We start from the raw sequence: 23,503 nt of genomic DNA, 5'->3' as shown, positions 1-23,503 counted from the left end.
TGCGTTTTACTGCTTTTTGTGTGTTTAAAAGTATGTTTTATTGCAGAGTTCAAACTATATAGCTCAAACTTTTCTTTGTACAGTATGATAGATCTATTTGTTGAAACCTTCAGATTTAAATGCAGGTCAAAAGTTGTGTGTCATTATTTAAATGCATGTGTATCTTTACAATAGTATCCACATGTCAAATTCCATCCGCGCTGACCTGTGAACTGCTTTTTGCAGTGAAATAATAGAGATGTGTAAACGTGTTCTGCGGGGTGATTCATACTTTGTCTCTCGACTAAGATTTATTTAGCACAGGGTTTTAAAATCTCGCTAGAGTATGAATCATGCCCCCCGAAAAGAGCAATGTTTTAGTTCATGATGAGGATGTGCTTCATGATTGTGAATCATTCTAAGCATCCATAAACGCTCATGGTAATTAAGAAAGAGCCTCAGAGGATCCACTTGTTTTTTCTAGTGTTTTCTTCCTTTAGTTCTTCCAGCCGCATCTTATGGAGATCCCTTTTTTCTGCTTATGCATGTGGAATTTATTACCAACCCACACAGTTCATCTTTTTACAAACTCGGAGCAAAAGGTCAAGCCGACCAATCAGCTCCAGAGAAAAGAGTGCTGTGCTCTGAATGAGTGCACTTGCTCTTCCATACATTAGAGACAAACTAATTTAGCAATAAAACTGCAAACATGTAAGCACACCAGCAAAGAATAATGGATTTCTCTGTGTAAACATATTTCCAGAGAGGTTTTGTGAAAGTCCTTATATGGAGATGGTTTTGAATATGTTATATATCTATGTTGGTTGTGTGAGTATAGCCATTGTGAAGTATTCGCTGCGTCCCAAATCGCATACTTATGCACTATTCTACGCCATTTTGTAGTATAAATAGCGTAAGTAGTGTGTTCACACTGAAAACTCTAAAAATAATAAGTGCACTTTAATTACCCGGATGATGCACTCATTCAGCCGCTAAAATGAAGTGTGTAATGATGGTAGGGTTGGGCATCTAAGCTATAATGCCGATCCGATATATGTATATATTTATAAATATGTATATATTTGCACTCTTTTAACATAAATAAATTTAGCATTGCACAACAAGAATTGTGATTTAACTTTTCAACTATGAAAACAAGTTTTACAAAGATATATTTTGCCACTGAATATTCAAAACTTAAGGTTGTGAACTAGCAGTGTTATGCTGCTTTGAAACATCACTGTCACTGTAAACAACAGGCTAATAAAAATATAACAAACCAGCAATCTTCTTGCTGTTAGGTGGTCAAACTACCCACTGTGCCACCGTGACACCCATTATTTTTATCATTATTATTATTAATATTATTATTATTATAATTAAATAAAAATTAACAGGAGGAGGTGTTTAAAACCTTCGTTCTCCGTGACACTAGGCTGAATATCTTTGCAGATGAACAATGCAATAGCATTCGTTATTGGCGTAGAGCGAGCAGAACTGTTGCGCATGGAAAAAAAACTTGCAATGCTTTTCTCACCACTTTTGGAGCTGGTTGAAGCAGTGCGAAAGCCGGGGATGTAGGAACACTGAAGGAAGCTTTTACAACAACACCGTGGCGCCGCTTCAAGTGAGATTTCAGATTAGTCGTACTGCCCGCGTATTTTACAGATGCGCGGCACATTTTGCAAATTGCATCTGTCCTGTCATGTCGTCCATTCTTAAATCCATAATGTTGCCATACTTTAGATTTAAAACTCAGTGGGGAATAAAATGTTTGTTTTGCTTCTCGCGCTTTCTGATGGCGCACCACTAGCTTCATCCGCACACCTGATACACTGAGTTGTAGAGTGTGCACATCCGCAAATCCGTTGCTAAGGCTTACTTTATGTAGGTCGATTAAATTATGCGCCAAAAACAGGTTGACAACACTTGTTAATAAATAAAAAATACATTCTATATTAAAAATATAAGCTGTATCTCGGAAAAATCGATACATCTCGCAAAAACCGATGCATCTCGATTTGCTTCCAAAATTTCATTCATCCTCTGCTGCTCAACCGATGCACTCGCATCGTGCACGCGCATGACCGCGTATCGATACATATCGGTTAATCTTCCCATCCCTAAATGATGGACACTTCACGCACTCAACGACTGCAGGTTTGCTAACGTAGCGGAAGGGGCGGAGCTATCGGACGCACGTTGAATAACTTTATTTATTTTAGATGGTGAAAGCAAAATTCTCCTACGAGAGTGATTATAGTGCCTCCCGATGGTGAATGCGACAGTACTCACGGCAGGTATTATTTGATAAGTCGGTCGTTTATTTAACTGATCTGGCAACCGTCAAACGTCATCAGGGAAACGGTTTGAATTTCCGTTTAGTAAAAAAACATTAGTGTGCCATTTGGGACACCACTACATACATATACTATCCTGTTGAGTGTGTAAGTGCATAAGTACATAGTGCATGAGTGCATAGTGTATAGTGTGCCATTTGGGACGCAGCTATTTTTTTTACAAACTGCATTATCTCTTGAATCAACCCTGAGCTTAGTTTTTAACAGCAGATGTACATTGAAAAACAGTACACTTGCTTACTGTTAATGTTGCCCATACATGTGTATACCCATAAACAATGAGAGACACAACATAAGAGTGAACCAAACTACTCATTTCAAAAACTATTTTTAGGTTTAGGTGTCAAAAACCATAAGTCCCTTGGATTCCTTTGGTGTGTACAGGCACCACACACACCAAACACACTCATTTAAAGGCTTACTTTCAGTAAAGTAGACAGGGAATTAACTATTTTCTTCTAAACTCCCTTTTTTTAGGGCAGGTAGCCTCATTTAAGGGAAAAGAAGTTGAAATGCATGCTCTTATGAGTGTCTGTTCACATTATAAGGGATTTTCATGTGCCCTAGGATGAGGCCAGATATAGAAAACTCTCTGTTGGCTTATGTAGGTTTACTCAGGAGCTGCAGCACGAAGAGCACACTTAAAAAAGTTCCTCACACAATGGAGAGATTTACATTTCATTCAAGGACAAGAGGAAGCCTTGGCGGAGAGATGTATTACATCATTGTGTTAATGTAAAACACTAGTATGTGTGGGCTTTTTATCTTTTGTGTTCGTGCAACTTAATGCGTCAGTTCCATACTAATAAGACGCATGTGCAACGTTTTCTAAATACGTTTTTACGGATGCTTCTGACTCTGAAATGCACTTTATTTAAAGTCAATACATTTATTGAAGCACATAATAGCAAAAATCAAGCATGGCCTGTTTTGTTTATGTCTTCAATACCTTACTATGTTTGTGTATGTGTCTGTCTAGAACCTGACGATGATGAGCAGAAGGTGAAGACGCAGAGGCCACGATCGGCTGACCAGCCAGGTGTGTTTCAGGCACAGACTGGTGAGTCTCATTGTCTAGATGCATTTAGCTTAAATGCACTTCAGAACCATGGACAGCGCTTACATTTAATCAAAAGAAGAGAGTCTGAAAAATAGCTGTAAAAAAAGTTTGTCTGATTCTCATAAAGGTTTGTTGAGTAATGGAGGGTATAAACTATCTGAATTAGATGGGATTAAGCATCAGAACTCTAAACATTTTATTCCAAACATGTTTTTAAGTAATTGTCCATTGCCTTTTGTGATTTTTAATTGGTTTACATTTTATATGTCTAAATCAATTTATATTTATGAATCACAAAACTTCAAAATGAAGTTCAAAATGTTTTATTGTGTTTTCTGCTTCTAAGGGAATCTTCATAAAATATGTATCATTCATTCATTCATTCATTCATTCATTCATTCATTCATTCATTCCTTCATTCATTCATTCATTCATTCATTCATTCATTCAATCATTTATTTATTTATTTATTTATTTATTTATTTATTTATTTATTACTTTTAGTATTGGTTAAAAACAGCATGCTATCTACTGTTAAAACTAAGCTCAGATTCAATTCAAGAGTACTAATATATTTTCAAAATCTCTGAATTAGTGCAGCATTGATTTCTCAAATATGTAATTGGTTTACATTTTATTTGTCCATGTTGTTTTATATTTATGAATCACAAAGCTTATTTATTGAATTATTTAAATTAAGATTTAATTGTTTCTTCCAATGATTCTTCATTAAATAATTTTTATAAAATATAATTTTGTTGTTGTTTAGTGTCATTGCAACATATTTTGTTCTGCTTTACATCTTCTGTGATGTTTTGAATAACAAAAATAAAGGGAACTGGAAACAGGATAATCAGGGTAAATTGCATATTTATGCAAGTAGCCTTAAGATTTAAATAATTAAAAATAAATAAGTACATACATAAAAATGTAGAGTTTGCCAGAGCATAACCTTAAAAAAAAACATAAAATAAATAATAATACAATTCATAAATGAGTAACGCTTTATTTTGATAGTCCATTTGAGAATTAGTGGACTGCTTCATATCCGTTGATACTGCTCCTTCAACAGACTCCTTTAACTGTCTATAAGAAACTTTGTAAGTACGTCAACTTACACTACCCCTAATCTAACAGTCTACTTATAATCAAATGAGAATTAGTTGCTATGTAACTTAAATTCAACAAATGGACCATCAACATAAAGTGTGACCAAAAATTACTGTAACTGCAATACTTAAAAATTCTGTACAGTTTCATATGCTAAGCACTATATATATATATATATATATATATATATATATATATATATATATATATATATATATATATATATATATATGAAACAGTAGCCACAATAATTACATTTACCATCTTTGTATATAAAAGATTCTCATCTTAAAGTAATTTGCATCCCAGCTCTTCAGCCTGTGAAATAAATCACTGTGAAAGTAAACGTATGTGCATAAACTCCCATTGGCATTCCTGTCCTCATCAGCCCCCTACCCTCTGTTCTCCACCCATCCGCTCCGCAAATAAGGCTAAGCTCTGACTCACCACATGCAAATGAAGATGTAATGCGATTACAAGACGTGCAATTAATTTGATTTACCCATTCACTTCATGATGTTGCCTCTATCCAAGGACACGGCTTTCAAAAATGACACGAACAAAATATAACTGAAGAGTTTCACATGCCGTATTGCCACCTGTCACATTCAGCATTATGACCTTGCAACACCTTTCAGAATATCTTAATGTGCTGGAGACCTGAAAGAGATTAAATGAAGTTTTTGTGTGCATTTACCTTGGCGTTAACTGGAAGTTTCAATAGACTTTTATTCATTTTACTGTGATGTATGCCTGAATAAAAGGTTTTCTTAAAGGGATAGTTCACCCAAAATAAAAAATAAATAAATAAAATGAAAATCATCACTGCCATCATTGACTCTCTTTTTACTTGTTACAAACACTTTATTATTTATGTTTATTCTGTTGAGCTGCTGGGCACAAAATTAAATATTTTAGGGAAAAAATGACTAAGTTAATAACTTGGTCTGTGTAACACTTTTCAGTTCTTTGATCAAGATTAACATCATCAAGATAAAGGACATACAAATTTTTTTTTTTTTTTTTTCCATTTCTTTGAAATGGCTCACCATCAGATAATGTTTTTAATTTTTATAATTTTTATTTTAGAATCTACAGGATTGTTCTTTTTTTTTTTTTTTTTTTTGGAATCTGATTAAAACATACCTAAAATGTACTTATTTTTGTGATAATGTTTTATGTTTTATTTTCCCCCACCCCCTTTACAAATGTTTGTATCTTGTGAGCTGCCAGTCAGTCCATATTATTACCGCTGAGGGTGTGGGGTGGCACTCATCGATGTCCATAGAAATATACCTGTATATTATATATACACACACACACAATTGAAGTCAGTTCAATTTAATTCATTTAAGCTTTATTTGTATAGCGCTTTTACAATGTAGATTGTGTTAAAGCAGTTTCACATAAATGGTCATAGTAACTGGATCAGGGTAGTTCAGTTTTTAGTGTTTAAGTTCAGTTCAGTTTAGCTCAGTTCAGTGTGGTTTGAAGTCATTATTGAGAGTCCAAATACTGAAGAGCAAATTCATCGATGAGTAGCTTTTCAGATCCTGAACCATGCAAGCCAATGGTGACAGCGGAGAGGAGAAAAACAAAAACATCAATAAAAGAGTGAAGAAAAAAAAACCTTGAGAGAACCAGACTTAAATTTCTCCGCTGGCCAAAAGTCTTGTGCAGAATTAGTCAGAATTATTACCCCCCTTTGAAATATTTTTCTTTTTTAAATAGTTCTAGTAAAATATTATTTACTGTCATCATGGCAAAGATAAAATAAATCAGTGATTAGAAATAAGTTTTTAAAACTATTATGTTTAGAAATTAATTGAAAAAAAAATCTTCTCTCCATTTAACAAAAATTGTGGGAAAAAATATATATTTTTGATGTCAATTTCTGATGACCAAAATCAACTCAATTTTTTTTTTCATAAAAGGACCGTTCAACCAACAATCATCAAAATTAAATAATTTAAAAAATTGTTTCAAAGTTAAACTTTTACCATTTCTTTGTAATGATCTGATATATATTTTTTCTCTTGTAGTTTTAAACCTATTTTTTCTTTCTTTCTTTCTTTCTTTCTTTCTTTCTTTCTTTCTTTCTTTCTTTCTTTCTTTCTTTCTTTCTTTCTTTCTTTCTTTCTTTCGATTCAAAAAGCCACAAAACTGAATTCCTGACCCCAATTCATTTCTAATAATTTATTAAAGGCATCAGCATAGCACAAAAACCCTGGACTCATTTTGACCTTCTCATTTCTCAACTTTCTTCAAGTCTTCAGTTTCAGCCTGGGTTGAGGATTTTAAAGGCTTTACTTTCCTCTCTCCATGGCATGTTTTGTAGGTGACCCGGCAGCGGAGGAGTGGTCTCAGTGGAGCGTGTGTTCGCTGACTTGTGGGCAGGGTTGGCAGGTTCGTTCGCGTTCTTGTGTATCCTCTCCATACGGGACCCTCTGCAGCGGCCCGCTGAGGGAAACCCGACTCTGCAACAACACTGCCACCTGCCCAGGTGAGCCGCAGCATCAAGCAGGTACAGTACCTCCAATGGATGCCCCTGTGCACTTTCACACTCCCTAACACTGCATGGATAGGTCAAACTCTTCACTGTAAAAAAAAAAATCTGTAAATTAACAATTTATCTATTTTGTGATTCACAAGTGTTTTCTGTTAATTTACAGTTGTGAATTGCATTGCGGGAGTGTTATTTCTGCTCTGTCCACTTTTAATGTTGACAAGTCAACTGTACAGCTTAACAAAGTGACTTCTATTGACATTTTAGCAGTTTAAAATAATATAATATTTGAGAAATAATATTTAAAGAAATAAGTTTGTAAAATAACTGAAAGTACTGGGAGTTTATTATCAGGTTTTTGTACCGTAATATACAACACCACTTAAAAGACGTTTAGAGACTGAAGACTCCAAGTGATGAAGTGTTTCAGTTGTAATTATGTCGCTTTCTTCCTGCAAACAAGTCTTAAGGTAAGGCAGTACGGGGTCTTTTGGCCTGTTTCCACTGAGTGGTATAGTATGGGTGGGTACGAGTCACCTTTATTAGGCTTACGTTTCCACGTGGTGGACGTTGTGTATGACATTGCAGTCAGCGTCGTTCTCGCTCGAGGGAATGTCAAAGTACCTGTACGGGTCGTTTACATATCATATGAGAAGCACTTCTCACAAAACAGATGCTTTATACACATAAATACTTGTTTATAAATGTTTATTACTCACTTTTCGTTGAACATGATTCGATTATAACTGCAGATCAATGATATGAAACATCTGCAATTATATAAAATATATAAATAAATGCAACATATGCGAACACATGCATACTATTACAGTCTTCGATATGTTACCAATTACAGAAAAACTACACACAGCATACGTTTACTCCTTATTTGGGTTCAAAAACAACACGCAATAAATAGCTCAGTCCGTGCAAACCTCTCATCTGTATTTTTAATCTTCACCAGTACATGTAACCTCTTGTTAGAGAGTAATTCTGTGATTTCGAGTTCATAATAGTACAAAAGACGATCATAATAGTTAAACATGGCAGTTTGTTTATGTTTTAGGTTGCTGAAAGAATAATTTTTTTCTTTGTTTATTCGTGCTTGATTCGTATTTGTCCGTTTCTAAAAGGATCAGATGTTAGAAGCACATCAATAATCACACGCACGCATCTACGGGGCACAGGGTAGATTCTGCTCTTCTTCTTGGCTTTGAGGCTGTTCATCAAGATGACGACAAGGTTTTTTTGAGCTCGGGTTGACCATGGCTCATTATTATATGTATATATTATTATGGTGTAATGGCTCGGCTGTGTATTTAAAAATGGCACTTTCTTTGTTTTCATTCTCCTGGCCTGTTCGCGCTAGTGACGTTTCTCTGTAAACCAATAGAATTCAGCTGCACGTCTAGCTCTGCCTTTTAGTACCTTTTGAAAAGAATACCCAAAAAGTAGTACTGTATGGTACAGTTCACTTTTTGGTACCTTTTGACAGTGGAAATGACCATAAAAGAGTACCGAACTGTACCGTAACACTCAGTGGAAATGGACCATTTGTTGTCTCATTTTGTGCTTTAAAATCTGCCACAAGTTCTCTGTTGGAGACAGGCCAGGACTGCAGGAAGCCCAGTCAAGTACCTGTATCCTCTTCCTTCCTAGCCAAGACTTTGTAATGTGTGCAGAATGTGGTTTTGCATTGTCTTGTTAAAATATGTATGGGCGTCTCTTGAAAAGAACCAAAATTGGAATACGTGTTTATTAAAAAAATAAAATAAAAATAACGAGGAGCACAATAAATATGTTTTGTTGTATTGTCTGCAATGAAATGGAGGTCAAAGTTAATTTAGAAATCACTACTTTCTTTTTTTTTTTTTTTTTTTTTTGCATTTTCCATGCTGTCCCAACTTTTTCTGATATGGGGTTATTATCAAAATGTCCATAGATGTCACTTTTACAAACTTTTCCACATCAAAAGCTTTTGAAGGAAAGATCAATGTCTCATAATGCAATTCAATAGCTTATTTAAAAAAAAAAAAAAAAAAAAAACATGAATCGCATAATATGGAAAACTCAATTTACAGTGTAGTATATGTTAACTAAATGCTTGCTGAAATGATGCATGAAAAAAATAAGCTATTAGATTTTTTACAGCTTCTACTAAGCACTACACACACTGCATGTTTGAAGTACATATGCATTGCACTGCATTTCTGTTAAGTGTCTATTAGGTTGTTGCATAGAATGGGCACTTTTGAGACTCTTTGTACTGTACTGATATCAGTCTTTTTTATTTTTTGTCTGTACTGGAGTGCACTTGTGTCTGGTATGTACTGTTGTATCAAGGTTGTGCGATGCAAGTGAGATCAGTTACAGGTCTCACTGGTGTTTTAGTTTTGTTTTGCACGTCTGCACAATGAGTTCTCACCTGAAAGGATATCAGCATGTTAAAGGGTTAGTACACCCACAAATGTACATTCAGTCATTGTTTGCTCACGCTGGTGTGATTTCAATGCCATATGCCCTTGTGAAATGAATAATAATAATAATAATAAATCCTCTACACACTGCATATCCATATAAAGAGAGAGAATATTGACCAGTTTTTAGCTTTTAAAAAGATGATATTAAGGAGTGCTCTCATCTCCAGTTTAGTTCAGTTTCCTTTATTTTGTCCTCCAAAACATCACAGTAGATGTGATAGAGATCGAACTTGTTACATCGACGACCAGCAAAAACATCAGAAAACACTATAAAAACTTAACATAATAAATAAGATTTTGTAATAATATATATATATATATATATATATATATATATATATATATATATATATATATATATATATATATATATATATATATATATATTCTATAGTCTACAGAGCAAACCACCGATATACAATAACTTGCGATATACAATATATATATATATATAAAACAAATTATGTATATTTATATTGTTGGGTTTAATAATTCTGACTTTAACTGTATGTTATTTTTTGTTGGAATGTTGTAGTCTCATGAATGTGCAGCCATGATTAAGAATAAGGTTAGATATTTTGTTAAATGATATGTAACAATTAGTGTTTTTACACTTCTCTGTCACATACACTTGGCATTACCAATTCAGCAATGTAACGCATTACAAGTAATGCGAGTTACGTAATAATGTTAGTTTTAGAGAACTAGTAAAGTAACAATTACTTGAAAAAATTAATAATATTTAATCTACTTTTAAAAAAAAAATCTTATGTAGGTTACTTTATAGTTTAATTAAGCTTTTAAAAAATAAAATGCTGAATTAAAATTAAAGTAGTCTATGAATCATGCAGTCAATGAGAATGTGTTTTATATTTTGAACGCATTGAAGAAAAGGAAAAGGAAATTGTCTCAATGGACAATGTTTTTAGCAACAACAACAACAACAACAAACTAATAAATAAACAATTAAAAATGAAATAAATAATAAATAAATTGCACTTCTCTTTAAATGCTTGAAGATACAGAACAACACCGAAGTGAGTAAATGATGAGTCAATTTACATTTTTGAGTGAAATATCCTTTTAAAAACAGACAGCTAAATATACATTTGCAGTTCTGGATGCTGATTGGTCTGTTCAGCATTCAAGCGATGCAAAAATCCAGGAGCCTTTCACTTGTTTGTATCACTCAGCTTGTACGTGCTTGTTTAATAAAAGGCTTGTCAGTCTGTGTAGTAGTGGTGGCGGTGTGGGGAGATTTCAGTCATTCTTTCTGCAGGTTACATCGATTCACCAATTTGTGACGACAAGTGACTGTCCTTGTGAGTGAGTGAGTCATTGAATCATTCATTTAGTCGGTTCATCTAATAGCACTGATGGATTCGGAAATGAACAAGACTGTCTTTGTGGTGGAAAATACAGTACAATGTTGTTTTTATGAGTGTAAATCTCTGGCTCGTAATAACCTGTTCATAACCTGTAATTGTGAGTACTGAGGGGATATTTATGTACTAAATGCTCCTCACTTTTGCAAATATTAGACTTAACACATAATACAAGTGTGAATGGCATTACTTTGTCACGAAAAGGATTACAAAACCAATGACAAAACTGGACTACATAACCAATTATAAGTGTGTTTTTTAATTCTTATACATTACATTAAGCTGAATAATAAGCTTTCCATTGGATGATATTTGGCTAAAAAAAATAGCTATTTGAATATATGTAATGTGATGGTAAAAAAATCTAAATACTGAATTTTTAATTACATTTTCTTAGAGACATTAATATTGGCATTTAAAAATAAATTAACTAATAAATAAAAAAAATTGCAAGTTTGCATTTCCAGGCCCCCAAAATGTCATTGTTTTTTCTGAATTTAATTGCAAATATAGCTCATCATTTTGAAATATTATTGCCTTAGTATGCCTTAAAACCTTTCCCAGTGTACAAATCTGTTAATCTTTCTTCTCTTTTTCTTTAGGGATTGATAGACTCTTGTTATGTATTTGAAATTTTCCTGCTTTCTCTTTAAAATTGAATGTAAATCTTCATGCTTACAGGACACATCTAGATTACCCTCATTTATGCAAGTTTTTTACGTGTTAATTCTATATCTATGTAAAACAAGGTAACTCAATTTACCTCACATATTTGCATTCAACTCAAGTGCTGATATTCAGAGTCTGGGGTTTGATGAGATGTTTATCAGATTCAGCACTGGTCTCCATGTGTGCAGATCAGCGTTTTGTGACTAATAAATAACTATTTGAAAAATTGTAATGTAAACTGTTTAAATACTAAAAAAAAAAAAAAATCTCCTTTAAAGTTGTCTAAATAACTAAAAAAAATAGTTTATATATATATATATATATATATATATATATATATATATATATATATATATATATATATATATATATATATATATATATACAGTAGGAAATTTAGTTAATGTCATCAAAGAACATGATCTTTACATAAAATTCGAGTGATTTTCTTGGCATAACCAAAACTCAATAAGTTTGCCCCATACAATTTAGGCTTTAGCTATTGCCAAAAATATACATATTCAACAAATACTGGATTTGTGGTCCAGGGTCACACATCACATTTCCTTAGAGACATTAATGTTGGCGTTTACAATTTTTCACAAGTTTACATTTCCAGACCCCCAAAATGTTACCATTATATACAGTTGAAGTCAGAATTATTAGCTCCCCCTGAAAAATGTGACCCCTGTTTATTTTTCCCCCCAATTTCTGTTTAACGAAGAGAACTTTTTTCAACACATTTCTAAAAATAATTGTTTCAATAACTCATTTCTAACAACTGATTTATTTTATATGTGCCATTATAACAGTAAATATTATTGTACTAGATATTTTTAAGATACTTCTATACAGCTTAAAGTGACATTTAAAGGCTTAACTTGGTTAATTAGGTTAACTAGACACGTTAGGGTGTTCTGTAGACTATCAGGGTAAAAAAAATGCTTAAAGAGCTAATAATTTTGTCCTTAAAAATGCTTTTTATTTTAGCCGAAATACAACAAATAAGAGTTTCTCCAGAAGAAAAAATATTATCAGACATACTGTGAAAATTGTCTTGCTCTGTTAAACATCATTTGGAAAATATTTAAAAAAGAAACAAAAATCAAAGTTTGGCAAATAAATCTGACTTTAACTGTAAATGAACAACCAATTGCAAAAAAAGTGTTGTATGAACATTATGTAGAATTAACAGCACAGTATTTGAAAACTGATTACTTAAGTAAGCATTAAAACCTTCCCCTATCCACAAAGCTGTAAATCTTTGTTTCCCTTTCAACAGCTACAGTATAGAGATCGATAAACTCTTCATTTTTAATATTTGTGCTTTCTCTTTAAAATTGAATGCAACTCTTCATGCTTACAGGACACATCTAGATTGCCATTTGTAGACCATCCATTATCCTAATCTTTCTGTGTCAATTCTATATTTTTTATATTTTTAATACTGGCAGTTTCCAAAAATATACAACAGCAACATAAGACTGGATTCCAAGTGTTGTCATATCTGCCTTATTTAGTTTGGTTGAATCGCACTAGAGTTTGTTTTCCCTCTTGGTGCGGTTCGTTTGGGCAGGTGTGAATGCAGCAATCGTACTACAGTGCAGTTTAGCTAAATTATTTCAAACATCCTCCTGAAATGACCTGCGATGCATCAAAACATTGTTTTTCAGCCGCGGCCGCGCTTCATTCTCGAAATGTATAGTTTGTCTAAAGCAGGGAAACAATCAGTTAGCGACGTTGTAGCTCCATTGTGAGAAGCAACATTTTGTGTCTGCCGGTTTGTTTACTTGGGGAAGTTCATTGGCATTTTCCCGCACGTGAATTCTGACCAATCGATAAGCAGTTTAGGAACTATGTTCAACAACATCTAGCCAATGAGAGATGTGGATTTTGTCAGATGAGTGCATTTTGGTTTTATTCAACTGTGTGTGAAAATTACCCAAAGACGGCAGAAAATGCAACAATGCATAATTTATTGCCCTTGGTCCAGACCAAATGAAGCGAACTACATATGTAAAAGCACCCTTATGTAACATAACGGTGCTGTTTAAACAAAATACAAAAAAAAAAAAAAAAACATTTAAACCCAATTTCACATATTTTCACTTTCAGGCTCCCAATAAATCATTGTTGTATAGTTTTCTGACTTTAATTGAATAAAAAAATAATAAAGTGTTGCATCAAACAACAAACAACAATTTTACAGCACAGCGTTTTTAAACATTATTTCTTAATGACTTAAAAATGTTTGCCAGTCCACAAAGATGTCAGTCTTCTCTTTGAACAGCTATAGGGATTGATAGACTCATGATTTGTAATATCCCTGCTTTCTCTTTAAAATTGAATGTAAATCTTGATGTTTAAAGGACACATATAGATTGCCATTTGCAGACCATCATTTATCCTAACCTTCATGTGTTCGTTCTATGTTTTTAACTTATTTTAAAGTTGTCTAAGTTAATTTAAAAAATTGAGTTTTGATATATTCACAGTAGGAAAATGTGCTAAATGTCTTTATGAAACATGATTTTTATGTAAATATCTTTTTTTTTTTTTGGCATAACTGAGAAAATGAATAGTTATTATATATATATATATATATATATATATATATATATATATATATATATATATATATATATATATATTATTTATTTGTTTTTTTTGTTTTTTTGCCAATTTCTAAACATATACAAAAGCAAAATAAGGCTGGATTTGTGGTCCAGGGTCCCAAATCACATTTTATTAGAGAAAATAATGGGGCTGTTTAAACAAAATATATAAAACCTTTAAACCCAATTTCACAAGTTTGCATTTTCAGGCTCTCAATAAGTAAACGTTGAACAGTTTTTCTGTTTTTAATTGGATAGAAAAATAAAGTGTTGTATAAACACTATTTTTTGAATTTACAGCACAGCAGTTTTTACATTATCGCTTAAGTATGCCTTAAAACCTTTCCCTGTCCACAAAGCTTTCAATCTTTTTTATATTTTATCATCTGTACTGTATGAATTGATGTACTCTTTGAAATGTGCCTGCTTTCTCTTCGAAAGTGAATCTTGATGCTTACAGGACACATATACCGTAGACTGTCATTCTTAGACTGTCCTTCTATGTTAATTCTATATCTATATAAAACAAGTTAATTCAATTTACCTCACACTTTTGCATTTAACTCTAATTCTGATATTGAGACTCTGGGCTTTGATGAGATGTCCGCCAGGTTCAACAGTGGGCATTTTTTTCAGTTTTCATGTGTGGAGATCAGCGCTTTATGAGGCTAATAAATAACTATTAGAATATATGGAATGTGAGAGTTCAACAAAATCATAAAGTTCTCTAAATTAATAAAAACAATTGAGTTTTGATTAAAATACATTAGGGAAATGTGTTAAATGCCTTCATGGAACATAATATTTAAGTAAAATTTTAATGCTTTTGGCAAAACCGAAAAACCTGTAACTTTGCCCCTCACAATGTATATTTTAGCTATTGCCAAAAATATACTTGCAACATAAGACTGGATTTGTGGTCCAGGGTTACAAACCACCTTTTCTTAGCAATGTTAATAGTGGCGTTTAAAAAAAAAAAAAAAAAACATTTAAACACAAAGTCAAAATTTCCAGGCCTCCAAAACGTCATCACCATATACAATAAATGAGCAGCCGAACACTTTTCTGAATTTAAAAGTGTTTCATAAACATTACATTGAATTCACAACACATAATTTTTAAGCATTCTTGCTTAAGTAGGCCTTAAAACATTTCCCAATCCACAAAACTGTCAATCTTTCTTCTCTTTTTCAGTTTTAGGGACCGGTAGACTCTTGATTTATACTTGATATACCTACTTTCTCTTTAAAAGTGAATGCTTACATGACACATCTAGATTGGATAGTCTTTTTAGACTATCATTTATGCAAGTTGTTCTGTGTCAATTCTGTATTTATGTTAAAGAATTACCTCACACATTTGCATTCAACTCAAGTTCTGATTTTCACAGTCTGGGCTTTGATGAGATGTTAGCCAGGTTCAGCACTGGGTATTTTTCAGTCTCCCATGTTTGCGGATCAGCGCTTTAGGATGTGATTTAAGCACATCAGCAGATGATCTCAAGCGAGCAAGCGAGACTAGAAAATCAAAGTGTAGGATTTTTATATTTTTTTTCCTGGAAATTTCTGCTTGGTGACGATCGATTCTGAGCAGCTGATCAATGAGGCTCAGATATGAGTGACCGACATTACGTTTAGACACGCAAACTTTTGAGACGCATAGATTTCCAATGCTTAGGACAGAAAAGCTGATTATAGAGAACTGGGTGTCAGTAAAAAATGAAACAAGACAGGAATGAGAATGCGAATGCTCGGCTTTTTAATGCCGTTTGTGCTGACAACATAAACAGGCAGGCAATATTTACTAAAGGGACTCAAAAATTGGCAGAGAAGACAATGTTAACCAGAACAGAGGTGCATATGTGTGTGTGTACGTGTTCATAGATTACCTTCACTCTGCGGGAAGTGTTTAACAGGGATGTGCGCTTGTGGAAAGAGACCGAGTGTCTTTGAGATTAGCCTGAGCTAGAGTAGCAGCGGCGTAGTTTAACGCTCAATGGAAAGTCCCTTGGTCCTCCTTTTGGCTTTCGTTCAAACGGAACTTAATTGATTCGCGAAAGCAATTATGGCCAGGTTTATTTAGTTTGGAGTAGAGGTATTATTCAAAATTGATCAAGCACAGCCTTCCACTAAAACAAGTACTTTTTTTTAAAGAACAGCATTTATAGCTGCAGTCTTAAATGGCTCTCTGTTTGCTCATTAGCTAATCCCAATCTAGAGTTTAGTCTAATTTGTGGACTCGAGCCATTGATAGCTGTTTTCCATCAGAAATAACGCAGCAATAACATTGCAGATTCTTGAAGGTTGTTCTTCTATGCTCTCTTGGGTTTCTTGGGAGTTAGTTTATTTGGTATTAGTGGTTTAGTTTATTTATATGTGCTAGTCTAGAAATAGCATCTCAAAGAGGAAAATAAGGAAGACCAGAGCCATCTGGCAAATGCTTAAAAGAAAAATAAAACATTTCTTAGAAACACTATTGAACTTTGCAAACATTTAGCAATGTAAATTGTCGTAACATAAACGAGCAATATGACACAAGTAGCAGTACAATGTGGCTGTGTATTGGCACTGGTGGGAGCCATGCATAGGCTCAAGACAGTATACAGATAAATCGCACTGCTACGTGTGTGATATTGCATTTATACAACAGTTTGACGGCATAATTGTGTGTATAAAAAAAAAGAACATTAAACAAGGAGAGTCTATAATCATTTTATATATGGAACTACTTTCTTTCACCATTCATTCACATCTGCAGCTGGTGTCAGAACAGCAGAACCCATTGCTACTTCACAAACATCATTTTAGAGCTAGTATCAGAATGATTCCCTAGCATAATGTCTAAAGTGATGACAAAACAGCTGGTTTTGCTGACATTGTAGGATTATTAGGCTGAACTGCATGAACTGCATGCCATCAGTCTACAGAGATTTCCCAGTATGTGTAAACCCAATTTCTTTTGGTTGCTACGAGTTAAGTATTGTTTTAAACTAATTGACAGATGTGTTTATCTTAAATTAGCCGCTTATTTAAGTTGATGTAATCAATATTCTCCTGTTTGGAAAACTTAATACAGGTTTTCTAACAACTTAAAGATTTTCATCTAATCAGCAATTTAGATTTTTTAGGTTACAACAATATAATAAACTTAGCGGTAACAGACCTCTTGAGTTATTTTTTAGAGTGCGTTGGCCGTCGGGGGAGATGGGAGGGAGGACAAACGTGCTTCGGCCCGGTTCAAGGCAACTGTACATAACATACAACATAGCATGACGTACAGTAAAATAGTCTAATATAGTGTAATGTAAAGTAATGTAACATAATGTAAAGTGACATAACGTAAAGTGAGACAAATTAAGGTGTCATAAGATAGTGACTTGTATTATGTAGAAGTATTATTCTGTACTTGTATTTTGTAAGCAATGTCAAATAGTGACATAACATAGCACAACATATTGTAACTTAAAGTAACAAAGCCTAATATGGTGTAACATAAAGTGACATTGCATAATCTAACATAATGTAACAACCCAGGCTCATTCTGAAAACGTAGTCTCGTGGACGTTTCTGGAGACAATGAAATACGTCCCAGGAGGTACGTATTTGTGCAGTTCTTGTTTTCGCGAATCCGCGAGAGGCCGCTGTGTGCGCTTTTTCGCATCTCGATTGTGAGCTCCGTTCGCGCTCGCGCTGTTCTCGCTTAAACCTATCGGAGGCCGCTGTTGAGTGACCGTCTGGGCGACCGGCCAATCGGTTGACCCACCCTCCTCCTCCTTCCCTAAACCCAAGCAGTTTTACCGATTGAACCCGCCTGCCCACCCATCCTGCTTGCTTTTCTAAACCCAAGCAACGATTTACAAAAGCCGTCCAGAAAAAGAAAAGCCCTCTAGTTTTCTAGTTTCACCATATTCTCACCCTGTTATGAACTTGTTCACTTTATTTTTTGGATTCTGTTTTTGTCTTACCTGATTTCTGGATCCGCTCTTCCGCGGACTCAAACCCGGTCATGATCAGCTCTGTGTCTCAACTCTGCCAACATATACTATGAGCTAACGGGACAAATTGGTTGTGGCGGGAAAGCCCTACGGAGGTAAGCGGTCTGCGGGCGAGCGCAAAAAGAAACGGTGTCACACCGCCCCGTAGTGTTTGCTTAAAAATTTAAATGCAGCCATACGTACCTCCGGCTACATAAATAGTGGTCTCCAGAAACGTCCGCGGGACTACGTTTTAAGAATGAGCTTGGGTTGTAATGTAAGGTGACCTAACGTTAAGTGATATAATGTAACAACATAACATACACGTAACATAATATAGCATAGCATATCATAGCAAATATCATAACAAAACTTGACATTACATAACATAATAACATAGCACAACATAGCAAAATATAACATAACAGCATAAAGTAACAAAAGATACAATAATATGTAACAACATAACATCTCATGTCATATGTCATGTCACATATTATAGCAAAACATAATATAACACAACATACTAAAAAAGTGAAATGGTTGATGAAAATAAAATCATAACTGCAGAAAATCATCTTCTTTTGACTTGTATATTTATATCCTCCGTGACAACTAGCCCAAGTCTCCCCTGTAACCAACCTGAAAGAATGTGTGTTTTTCTCCTTTTCAAACAAGCCCAACGCTATCAGTCAGAAGGTTTCCATGGCAAGATCATGAGTTATCTGCAATGCTAAAAACCTGGGTCCCAGTGAAAGCTGAAATCTAAATTAATCTTTTCATGATAGCCTTAAGAAATTCCTCTGAAAGCTTTTGTGGATATGTCTAGCACTGCTGCGTGTCATTGTGTCTGGGCAGTAGAGCAGAGCAGCGCCAGGCCAAACTCAATCTGCTCCACTTTAATGAAGGAACGCTTTTCAAGGCTTACGGCTCTATTGATGAATGAAATCTGATGCAATTATCTCAGGCAGGTAAAATGACTCATGAGACCTGGATTCAAGTGGGTGAGCCATGTTTAAGTCAACTTTTTGGAGAATGTTTTTATTTCATTATTGCTTTTTCTTCGTATGTTTTTAGATTCTTGTTTTGGCTGTCAAAAGCTCATTGTAAAGCTTCACGAATGCTATAAATGTACAAATCTTGGATTACATTATGGCTTTTTAGTCACGGATCGGACCATTTTTTGGATCAGCCCAAAAGGGGAGGAGACAAATGTAATTTGCTTTCCATTTATCCCAAAAAACATCACTGCAAGAAACTTTTAGTTTTAACAAACAGAACTTAGAAGCTGTATTCAAATTAATTTTATTATTATTATTAAAAATAAAATGAAGAAATAATCAGCTGAATAAAAATAAACTAAAACATTCAGTACTGTAAAAAATGATCTGTTACTACTACTGTTGCTGAACACTAAATATATAAATCTAACGTTAATTTGTACAACCCATACTTATTTTAGTCTCATTTTCAATAAATGAATCAGTTATTGAGCATCAAGTTAAATGCATAGGATGGTGATTTTTAATCTTTACCATAAACATCAGTGGTTTCATCTAAACTATTAACTCATATCCCAGTACTATTGTGTTATATGTCTGTTTGTAAACTAACGACTGAATCTCTTTCTTAATTTTTGCATTTTAAGATTTAAATGCAGCGATTCAAAGGATTAATAATCATGCAAATCACCATCATTTGTAATTTATGTTGTGTGGGTGTTGAGAGCCCAATCTTTTAATGATTTGCACTGACTGCATTAATGAAGGCTAAACAAATAGGGACGGAAAACACCTTTAATAACCTAAGAAACTCACCACATAACCTACCTCAACTTCTTCCATCATCATTGTAATTTACTACATTGGTTAATACAAATTAAAGTAAGGTCATTTTTTTATATATATTATGAAATGTATTAGAAAATTACTCATTCCAACTTTAATGTAATATAGTTTGGTATATATACCTGGTTTGGTACATCAACCTCTCCCTATTCAAACACATACAAGACTTTTTAAAGTTTTATCTTAGGGTGCTTTCACACCTACACTTTTGTTTCGGAACGTATCTCGTTTGCCCAGTTAGCGCGGTTCGATTGGCATATGTGAACAGGGCAATCGCGCTCTGTTCCGCGCCAAAGTAATCGCTCCGAGATAGCTTGAATGAGGTGGTCTCGGCTCGATTGAAACGAACCCTGGAGCGGTTCGATTGCAGTGAGAAAGCGATCCGATCCGAGCGCGGTTATATCACAGTGTTTTATGGATATGTAATAGGCTTACGGCTATATGAAGAGAGAATTATGAGTAGGGCGGGAAGTTTCACGAGTCTCCGGATGCCCGCAAACGAGTGATGATCTCCCGGTAATCTTGCGTCTCTCTCCCAGTCCTCAAATAGGCATCGTCGCGCACCCTTCTCACCCCTCCCCACCGCGTGTCTCCTCAGACACGTCATGCGCGCGCACCCTGTCAATCACCACCAAACCACCACCTCTCCTGACAGCTGAGCGGGACGCTGCAAAATAAACCCTGACACTCTGACCAATGTAAGGAGAGTTTACTCGCACGTGACTTGTTTTAGCTCTTTTGGTCCGATTAGAAACTTTGCAGTGTGAGAGCGAACCGCTCCAAGAGCAAAGAGCAACAATGTAACAATTTTAATCTCTGTTTCGGAACAACTGAATCGATTCACAGGTGTGAAAGCACCCTTATTCTACATCCCTAATCCTACCCAATACCCAAACCCAAATGTTTACCTCACTAACTGTTAATAAGCTGCTAATTAGTAGATTATTGAGCTAATAGTTTGTTAATAGTGTGAATTGTGACTTAATATAGTCAAGTGTTACAAAAACATTTAATAAAAAAAAAGGAGTGGCTTAAAATACGAGCGAAAAAAACATTTAATGAGATAAAAGTAGTGGCTTTAAATATGAGTGTAAAAAGTTCCTTCGGTTCTCTAGTGCAGTGTTTCCCAACCCTGTTCTTGAAGGCACACCAACAGTGCACATTTTTTTTACCTCTCCCTATTCAAACACACATACTTATAAAGTATTATCTTATTCTACATCTCTAATCATACCCAATACCTACAGTAAACCCAATGTTTACCTTACTAACTATTAATATGCAGCTAATTAGAAAATTGTTGAGCTAATATTTTAGTTAATGTTTTTTTTTTTTTTTTTTTTTTTGGTTGCTTTGATTGAATTACTAATAAAAGTAGTTAAAATAATTTTTTATTGGACGTTTAGTGCAGTGTTTCCCAATCCGGTTCCTGAAGGCACACCAACAGCATTTTTAACCTCTCCCTAATCAAACACATCAACGACTTATGAAGTGTTATCTTTTAAATCTTATAAAGTATAATCTTATTAAAAAGTATTATCTGATTCTACAACCCTAATCCTACCCAATACCTAAACCCAACGGTTACCTTACTAACAATTAATAGGCAGCTAATTAGTAGATCATTGAGCTAATAGTTTGTTTATGGTTTGTTAATAGTGTGAATTGAGACTTAACATAGTCTAGTGTTACAAAAACATTTAATGCAGTAACAGTAGTGGCTTAAAATATGAGTGAAAAAATGTTTCTTCGGTCCTCTTGTGCAGCGTTTCCCAACCCTGTTCCTGAAGGCACATCAACAGTACACATTTTTAACCTCTCCCTATTCAAACACACAAAAGACTTTTAAAGTATATTATCCTATTCTACATCCCTAATCCTACCCAATACCTACAGAAAACACATTTACCTTACTAACTATTAATATGCAGCTAATTAGTAGATTATTGTGCTAATAATTTTAGTTAATGTTTTTTTTTTTTATAATGTGAATTGTGACCTAATATAAAGTGTTACCAAAGCATTTAATGCAATAAAAGTAGTTGCTTAAAATATGAGTGAAATAATGTTCCTTTAGCCGTCTAGTGCAGTGTTTCCCAAGCCTGTTCCTGAAGGCACACCAACAGTACACATTTTCAACCTCTCCCTATACAAACACATAAAAGACTTTTAAAATATAATCTTACAAAAAAAAAAAATATATATATATATATATATATATATATATATATATATATATATATATATATATATATATATATATATATATATATATATATATATATATATATATATATATATATATATAATTTTATCTTATTCTACATCCTTAATCCAAGCCAGTACCCAACCTCAACCTAACTCAAATAATAACTTTAATTAGCAGCAAATTAGTAGATTGAGTTGATAGTTTTAGTTAATGGTTTGTTAATAGTGTGAATTCTGACTTAATAAAATCAGGTGTTACCAAAACAATAAAGGCAGTAGTGGCTTAAAATATGAGTAAAAAAAATAATGTTCCTTTAGTCGTCTAGTGCAGTGTTTCCCAAGCCTGTTCCTGAAGGCACACCAACAATACTCATTTTCAACCTCTCCCTATTTAAACACATCTGAATCGATTCATCAGAACATTAGAAGATTAGAAAACCTGAAATGAATTGGGCAGATAAGGGAGACATCCAAAATATGTATGGTTGGTGTGCCTCCAGGAACGGGGTTGGGAAACATTGGTCTAGCGTAAGATATTTAGGTAGAAATTAACAATAAAACATTTCTAAAACATTTCTGTACTATTATTATTATTATTATTATTATTATTATTATTATTATTATTATTATTATTATTATTATTTTTATTATTATCATCATCATCATTATACTTTGAATGTCAAGTCCATACAGTTGATAGTAAACTATCAAATGTGTGTCTTTTTAACAACCAACTGAGCACTACTGCATTGAATCGAGTGCATCTTAGGGCAAAAGGGGCAATTGCATCAGCTAACCAACAGGTGGTGCTGTGCATTTGTTTTTGCCCTTTTAAATCTGCGACTGACGCATCAGACTACAGGGAATCGCATTCATCACAGCTTTTTAAAGGGTAACCGCATCAGTTATAACTGCAGTCACTGTTGCTCCCAACTGATAAATAATATTTACGACATGTAAACAAAGCTGAACAATGCCTGCAGCCTGCAGAGCCACAGAACAAGGTACAAGTGCTCCGAGGAGACGTTGATCTATTGGTTTGAGGATTTCTGTCGACCCTGTAAACCCCTTACACAACCACATCTCTTTCTGTGCATGTTTATTTATTTCTCTCTGTCTAGACTCCTTTAAACATTAAACCTTAGTACTGTTTTGTTTAGCTTTTTTTGTTAACCTTGCCTATATGGTTTGGTGGTCGATGCGTGCCTGTTTTTTTTTTTTTTACGTTTATCCGTCGTGGCAGGAATTGTCTCCCCCTGTGAGGAGAGGAATAGACGGGCTCTGGGTCTCTGTATAAAGCTGCACAGACTG

General features: G+C 34.1%; 1 protein-coding gene across 46 annotated transcripts in view; it reads left to right on the top strand.

Annotated features, from left to right (window-relative positions):
• Positions 1 to 23,503, top strand: part of adgrb2 (adhesion G protein-coupled receptor B2) — a 554,448-nt gene that overhangs the window by 266,797 nt on the left and 264,148 nt on the right. For 26 of the 46 annotated variants that reach the window (XR_015515951.2, XR_015515950.2, XR_015515947.2 and 23 more), the window contains exons 3-4: positions 3,319 to 3,399; positions 6,848 to 7,033. Coding sequence is in view for 11 of the 46 variants with exons in the window: in XM_087294495.2 (XP_087150621.2) it covers positions 3,319 to 3,399; positions 6,848 to 7,033 (267 nt within the window). In the remaining 35 variants the exon portion in view is untranslated. 46 annotated transcript variants of the gene reach the window in all.

The sequence above is a fragment of the Danio rerio genome, chromosome 19, assembly GCF_052040795.2.
Source record: "Danio rerio strain M-AB ecotype USA chromosome 19, GRCz13ab, whole genome shotgun sequence".
In the NCBI taxonomy this organism is placed as follows: Eukaryota; Metazoa; Chordata; class Actinopteri; order Cypriniformes; family Danionidae; genus Danio; species Danio rerio.
Note: the sequence above shows the minus strand (reverse complement) of the source record. Positions and strands in the feature narration are given on the sequence as shown.